At 40.8% G+C, this 8119-nt stretch overlaps 1 protein-coding gene across 1 annotated transcript in view; it reads left to right on the top strand.

Annotated features, from left to right (window-relative positions):
* Positions 1–7721, top strand: part of LOC106535121 (fibrous sheath CABYR-binding protein) — a 9754-nt gene extending 2033 nt beyond the window's left edge. The window contains exons 2-5 of the mRNA XM_014032028.1: positions 7–265; positions 4158–5641; positions 5835–5881; positions 6009–7721. Of these exons, the coding sequence (XP_013887482.1) occupies positions 7–265; positions 4158–5641; positions 5835–5870 (1779 nt within the window). The 3' untranslated portion in view covers positions 5871–5881; positions 6009–7721. The remainder of the gene's footprint in view (positions 1–6; positions 266–4157; positions 5642–5834; positions 5882–6008) is intronic.
* The last annotated feature ends 398 nt before the right edge of the window (positions 7722–8119 follow it).

Genomic DNA, 8119 nt, shown 5'->3' with positions numbered 1-8119 from the left:
TCACAGGAAGTGGAGGCAGTTTCACAGGAAGTGGAGGCAGTTTCACAGGAAGTGGAGGCAGTTTCACAGGAAGTGGAGGCAGTTTCACAGGAAGTGGAGGCAGTTGCACAGGAAGTGGAGGCAGTTGCACAGGAAGTGGAGGCACTTGCACAGGAAGTGGAAGAAGCAGCCCATGAAGCTGTCAAAGTTTCTGAATCTGTGGAAGAAGCAGCCCAGGTTGTGGAGGAACCACCTGCAGCCACTGTTGAGGAACCAGAGAGCAATGGTATGACCTCCTCATCTGAGGAGGAGGCATGAGGTTCCACACACCATTCACCGCAGGACACACACACACACACACTACAACACACACTTCATTCATTTAGGGATAAGCAATGATTGTTGAATATTCAAATSCTAGTTAATATTTACATCAGCACCTAGTAGTGATACAAGTTATTTCCTACCAGAGTGATTCTAGTCGACACAACACCCATCTTTCAAAACTACTGTAGAGAAAAATCTGAACTGTTTCTCCTAGCGTGGTTTATTTTGAAAGGGTTATAATGTGGAAACTGTTCATAGATGAGGTGAGCTTGTCCACGTTAAAGGAAGGAACTAAAGATCCCCAGCAGACAGGATCGACACAAACCTGTTCAAATCAAAGCTGGTGAACAAAAACCTAGCCTTAAACAGATCAGAGCAGAAATTCTTTATTGTTGCACCAAATAATCCAAGCCCAGACCGGTTTTCTATCACTTTATTGAACAATCATTTTAAAAGAGCGTGAGTTGTTATAAAGAACTGATTTCAACATTGATGAAAACCTTTCCCTGCCTGCTGGAGTTTGGAAATGAAAGTGTCCAATGTGTCCACAAATTTGGACGGACATTCCTCCTTGTCAACGKTTGTGGGCTTGTTGTTTATTGTGACAAGACGTAGGAGTTCTACGTTGCCGTCAATCCACCTTTCAGTCCTGTAAGTTTGTTAATTCACCACAACTGCATGGACACCCGCTTCGGATGTTATCATCCATGAAATGGACGTTATTAGGCGTTATCAGTCCCATAGAATGGCTTCAGAATGTCCCGCCTGTGCCGGTTAGCAGGTTCCCCRTCCCATAGAATGGCTTCTGATTGTCAGCTGGTTAGTATGAGTCATAAAACCACTATCTGGTTAATATGAGGCATAAAACTACTATCTGGTTAATATGAGACATAAAACTACTATCTGGTTAATATGAGACATAAAACCACTATCTGGTTAATATGAGGCATAAAACTACTATCTGGTTAATATGAGACTTAAAGCCACTAAGGTTAACTTTAGAGCTAATGACATGATTAGCACTAAAGACACCGCCCTCCAACAGTTGTATATTGTTGCCTTCCAATAGGGCAATGGGTAGAGTGTCGGACCAGAGAGTGGTCGACCAGGGCCCAAGACCGACACGGACACAAAAATTTATTACACTATCTTTTGGTTATTTACACATTCATTGTCATTGATATATTAACCCACTAGGGGGCACTGTCGGGACAGTCTGAAGCCTAGAAGGCACAGTAGGGACCCTCTGAAGCCATTGTATGGGACTGATAACGCCTAATAATGTCCATTTCATGGACTGATAAGATCAGAATCCCCTGGCATGGACACGGTCTTTATTTAAGAATAGAAACAAGAAACAGGCCTAAATAACAGAGATTAGCACTCGTTAATCTGTTGTGCAGACTCAGCTTAGCTCCATGAATGAACCATGTGTGGTGGTTTTTGGAGGATGAATATTCCAGGTGAATTTAACAGTTTGTAGTTAATGTACCCATCCCTACACTACTTATAATCTACATGAAAAGACCTTAAACATCCTGTGTCCTCGGAGCAGTAAACGATAACTTCCTGCTCCTGTCTGTAGCCCCTCCCCCTCTGTGTTCACCTTGTATTCAGTGTTGACCCTAACATGTCAGTTTCCTCCTGTATTTATTGGAGTGTGTGGGTGTGTGTGTGTGTGTAAATTATTGGTTTCCTGATAAACTTGATCCATTCGGTGTGTAGATGCTTTATGTCGGGTTACAGCTGCACCACACTGAGGCAGCAACACGCTCATTTACAGTTATGAGTGAAATAAAGGTGATCACTGAAGACAATCATTACCCAACAGACAAATGAACACCTGGTCATTCCTCTCTGAGGTGACCTCTGACCTTAAATCAGCTGGAACTAAACCACAAGAAAAGATGCTGTTTGTTTTTTAACACTGTTTATTTGTGACTAAGTGATATTTCCAAAGTGTCACTGACACTGTTCAAGCTGTGATACAGTTCAGTCTTAGAAAACATTGTACAAACTCTGTAACTGCTGCAGCGTCTCCTTTTTAAAAAARTGTGATGAAAATGTGAAATAAACTGTAAAAGTCATCTTTATTTAACAATATGGTTTAGATATGTGATCATTTTTATTTTGCTTATAATTGTCACCTGAGCACTGTGAACACTTCAGAATAATCCATACAATAAAGATTTTGTCAAACCATAAAGATTTACTGCTGTCATTGAAGTGAACTGATTGTATTTAGTTACATAGAGGAAAACTTGCTGCTTTTTATATATAATTTTGTGGACGTTTCATTTGATGGAGAGAGATAGAAAATCAGTTACAAATAAAAAATAAAAGAAAACAGAATGTGAAAATTACAAACTGGTTTGTAAATCATTGAGTGAAACAAGGATCTGATCCACTACAGTGCAGCTGGAGCCCTGGTTCTTGCAGACTGGTTAGGTGCCAACGTGACCAACAGATTACAGCCTGTCAGTCAGATTCATAAACTCCTGATCTCAAGTCATTTGTACAAAGCCCATCTGTCCACAAAACCAGTTTTAATCTCCATCACCAGGGGTTAGACCAGGGGTGTATTGTATTGTATGGACTATAGTTAATTGTCAGATAATCTGTCACTAATTAATATTTTTGAACCTTAAGATTACTTTTGCGTGTAAAGGTGAACCAATAAATTGGCCGATGTATCTGCACTGATTTCCTTAATTTTGGGAGATCGGTAAGAAATTATTGTCTCATCTACCTCMACAAAGATCTAAAAATCAGCCAGCTGTCCCCTTTGCTCTGCTCTGAGCWCTACTTAATGTCCAGTTAAAACAAGTTTGTATTGTTTCAAAGGTATTGTTCAATATTTTTCCAATAAAATAAGATTGGGACATTGAAATTGTTTTGTGACCTTATAACACTGGACAATGTCAGCCATTAAAAAATTGGTATTGGCCAAAACTGGAATTGGCAGGTCAGACTGTGTAAAGATCGTAATCAGCCAGAAAACAGTGCACCCCTAGTTACGGRCATGCAACATTGAAGTTGCTCAGCAGAAGCCAAGAAACCTAAAGGATTTGCAGAGTTTCTGTAAAGAGGAGTGGGYCRAAATCCCTCCTGAGATGTGATCCCACCTGGAGACCAACTATAAGAAATGTCTCACAAACATGTTTCTCCACTAAGTTTCTTTAGTTTGGGGATCAAATACTTACTTCACTCAATAGCATACACAGGTTTGGTAAGTTTAAAGTTACACATTTTTACCAGAATGTTTGGTTGATTTTCAGTCAGGGCTGCCTTTTCATTTTAAAATGTGAACATTTAATTTTCTTATTTTTTAACTCCTTTTATATGACTGTTCAAAAAGTATCACATCCTGTCATCTAGAGCAACATTGGATCAGGTGTGCTTTGATACTGCTGTATTCAAGACACAACCAAAAACTAGTAGCTTTTTCTTCTTTATCATTTGCAAACTTTGTCCACTAGAGCAATAGCTGTATTTTAACTAATCAAATCAGCCCTTCCCTGTTCCTTCTTAAAGACTTTATTCAAGCCAACATATCAACCACAATAAAAACAGAGGTTCCAAAGTTGAATTTGTGTATATGTCCATGACATATAGTATTTAGTTTTTTCCCCTACACATTTTTGTTTTTTCTTACTAACAATATTCCTAATATTTTGTTCCATTTCCATTTTTTGGTGAACACACTTGCCTATAGTTGCAATCCAGCTCATGAAAGACCATTAATCATTACAGAACTTTTAAATAAGTTACCTAATGTCAGCTTGAGAACTTCWTGTGGTAGAGAAAACTAGCTGAAGTGACATTTTGGATGGCTGGGTTTTGTGTTGCAGTGCTACTGGCGGGTGCTTCTACAGTCGAAGTAACGAAGACAGCTGAAGTTGAGAATGAGTTGGCTCCCACTATTCAAGATCTCGAAGAAAACAAGACCCCAGCACCAAAAGAGGCAATGCTTGCTGATGTGTCACCACCCATTCTAATTGAACCAGTCGAAAGTGTTATACAGACCCATGTTTCACTGGTGGAGGAAGGTTTGGTACCAGCAGAAAATGTATCAGCTGTTGAAGTACCTGCATCAAAGCCTGTACCAGAAGATGTTAAGGAGTCCTTCATACAAGCAAAGTTGGCCATTTTAGAGGAGTTGCCTGCACAAGTTGTACCCTTTGTTGAGAAGATTCCTGATACCAAAGAAGTACTAGCCGGTGAGGAGACCCCTTCTACTGTGGAGGTGCCAGTTGTTGAAGAGACCCCTGCAATAGAAGAGACACCAATTGTTGAAGAAACCCTTGCTCCACTAGAGGTACCAATTGTTGATGAGATCCCTGCTACCGTGGAGGTACCAGTTGTTGAGGAGACCCTTGCTATAGAAAATGTACCAGTTGGTGAAGAAACTCTTGCTCCATTGGAGGTACCAGCTGTTGAAGAGATCCCTGCCCCATTGGAGGTACAAGTTGTTGAGGAGACCCCTGCTACAGTTGAGGTACCAGTTGTTGAGATCCCTGCTTCAGTGGAGGTACCAGTTGTTGAGGAGACCACTGCTATAGAAGATATAACAGTTGTTGAGGCCCATACCCCACAGGAGGTGCTGGTTGTTGAAGAGACCCCTGCTACAGAAGAGGTATCAGTTGTTGAGAATACCTCTATTACAGAAGAGGTACCAGTTGTTGAAGAGACCCTTACCCCATTGGAGGTGCCACTTGAAGAGACCCATGCTACAGAAGAGGTACCAGTTGCTGAGGAGACCCTTACTCCATTGGAGGTGCCAGTTGAAGATACCCCTGCTACAGAAGAGGTACCAGTTGCTGAGGAGACCCTTACCCTATTGGAGGTGCCAGTTGAAGAGACCCCTGCAACAGAAGAGGCACCAGTTGTTAAGGAAACCCTTGCTCCATTGGAGGCACCAACTGTTGAGAAGACCCCTGTTACAGAAGAGGTACCAGTTGAGACCCATACACTATTGGAGGTGCCAATTGTTGAAGAGACCCCTACTACAGAAGAAGTACCAGTTGCTGAGGCCCCTGAACCAGTGGAAGTTGCATCATTCATGACATTAAAAGAAGCTGGAGAAGTTGCTGAGAAGTTTGTGGTACCAACAGAAGAAACCACAGTGCCACTAATGGAGGAAGTTATGGCACCAGAACAAGATACAGATACAGCCCCTGTTGAGTCCYCGACTGAAGATGCCAGCAAGGAATACATTGTTGTCATTCTGGAGGGAATTCCCAAAGAGGAAAAGAGGCCCAAGGTTCTGGGAGTTGGTCCCCTAACTGGTAGACTCATCCCAGCTACAGAAGATGACAATACCCCTCCCTCCGAGGTACGTCAGATGTTTTTGATCTCAAAGWGATAGAGATTTAGAAGGCATGAAAATATAGTGTTTCTCATAGCTATAGAATTTCAAGGAATTGTTAAAAATCACAGTGAAGAATTCATTCCTGTCTGTGTTTTTTTTCTATTAATGTAGCATGAACTGCACAAAACTAACACAGCTTTTAAACTGTTTTACTCAGGGTGGGCGACGTCGTCTTAGAATGCAAATGCAGTAAAATCGATAAAGGTACACACCTGTTCATATTTCTACACCTTAGCTTTAAATACAAGCTGGAATAGAACACCTGACCTTTGGAATGTGCTCCAACAACTAATATATTTCTAATAACATTTATTTTTTGTTTCTCTCTCAGAGTACACCTCTCCTGAATGATGTCCTTTGGTAGAAGATGATGTGCCTTTCTTTCTCCAGCACTTTCCTTCATCCTTTAACTCTCAGCTACAAACACACTTAGTCACGGGTTTAGATCAATAACTSATTTACTGAACACTCATTTAAACATATAAGCGGTGGCTCAAACAGCCCATTACTGTGAATTTTCACATGGGGGGAGTTCCAGGTGAGTCCAGTCATGTTTCGGATGTCTGGTACAGTGTTAGGAACTTTTCTGTGAGCTTTTGTCTGTTTACAGCTTTTGACTTAACTGAAACATTCAGTCAATTCTTTATTCTTATTGTTACAGTTTACTGCCTGAAAAAACACTCCACTAAAATGTGTTGACACTGTGCACCAAACCCAGCCACCACAGTATTATCTTAAGAGTTTATAAGCATCCCTGCAGTTTGTGACTTTACCTGACTTCAACGTTTTCCTGCTGTGACAATGAATGAGGAAAACACTAACCTTTCATTAGGAAACACTTCTACATTCTGGCTCAGGAGCCTACCTTCTTACCTTTCTACCTCAGTTTTTCAAATAACTCCAAAGACCTCTTTGCTGTAAAAGTCAGCGTTGAGTTTCTTGGCCTGAAACACACTTGCTTATCCACCATCTTAACTCTAAAGCCAGGGTCTGTCTGGACTGTCGATGTTGGACACTAGATGGTAAATAGCATTCACAGGGGAGTCTCAGAAAAGTCTTGAGACGTTTGCAGGGGTTCTTTGTTTCCTTTCGTGAGTCGTAGGCACTTGCAGTCTTGTTAAAGTTTTGGAAATACACAAAAATTGGTGACAGTTTTTTTTCCTCAGAAGGGTTGAAGAGTCATGGTAAGTGAGTCAAACCTGTCTCAAAATCTTTTCACGTTAGTCTACATAATTCTATTCCCACCGATTATGTCCAAATCAGGCTATCTTTAATTTTAAGTGTACTTCAGTAAATTATATCGTAGTCATGGAGGCTGCTCAGGTGGGTACAAAGCAGGCCCAGGTCGGCAACAATATAAGATTCAGTTTTGCAAGCTGAAAGCAAAAAATAAGTTGTGATTTTCAAAGTTTGTATATCTCACTGTACAAACCTGAAAAATTGGCCTGTTTTATTGTAAGTTTGAGTTGCCAGCTAGTTTCAAACAGTCCAGAGAGATCTCAGCGCTAAAGTTACTCCATGACCTCCTCCAGTAATCCTACATCCTTCTCTAAAAGTTCAGCCATGTTCTCACCGAGTAGAACCATCAGGTCATCATGTGACGCCTCGTTTTGTTCTTCACATCTTAGAGAAAACACAAGTTCTGTCTTGATGTTCCTGAGGTTTGACCACATGGGACACATGTCCCAGCTGAGCAGTTACTATCACCATTAGACAGAGCTTAACGTGAAAAATGAGCAGACTTTTATTAAAGTGGCACATTTAAAGTGTGGTGGTTGTTCTTGTGGGAAAACTCCATCATTAGTGGATTAGATAGTGAATAAGCTAACTCAGCACCATGTAGTTTTTGTGTCCTGTCTGGTTCTTCCTGTTTCAGCTGTTCTGAGCCCACCTGTCCCCTCRGAGGCTATAAACAGGTGTAGCATTAAAAACGAAGGATGATCTGTGTTTCTGTATTAAAACCTGACTGGATGCCGTTGATTTAAAGAACCTGCACTGTAACGTGTTTTATTGTACTGCAAAATAAAAGGGATTAAAAACTGGAGTTTGTTGCACAGACGTTTTGTGTCTGTTAGTGAAATATCAGCAAGTTAAAGTCTCAAAGTAACCACCGGATGAACAACTTGTGGAGTTGACCTGATCCAAGATGGCCACCACAATAAAACGATGAAATGGTTGAACWCAGTTTGACAGATATTAAGCTGACACAGTGTGATAGAGGTGATTACAACCATTATATATTACTGTATCAGTGCTATTGTGTACTTTATGTGAAAAGCACCATTACTATGTGTTGGTAGAGGATGTAAGAATGCTACATGTTTACTGTAGACCAGTGGTTCCCAAACTGTTTTCCTCACAGCCCCACTTTCTTACTTCCAGCTGATGTATCATATCAGCAGCAGTTAAGTTGATGTACTGTTTTATTCACACTGATAGCTG

The sequence above is a fragment of the Austrofundulus limnaeus genome, unplaced genomic scaffold (genome assembly GCF_001266775.1).
Source record: "Austrofundulus limnaeus strain Quisiro unplaced genomic scaffold, Austrofundulus_limnaeus-1.0 Scaffold1366, whole genome shotgun sequence".
NCBI classification, from domain to species: Eukaryota; Metazoa; Chordata; class Actinopteri; order Cyprinodontiformes; family Rivulidae; genus Austrofundulus; species Austrofundulus limnaeus.
The sequence above is the reverse complement of the archived record's forward strand: the minus strand, read 5'-3'. Positions and strand labels throughout refer to the sequence as shown.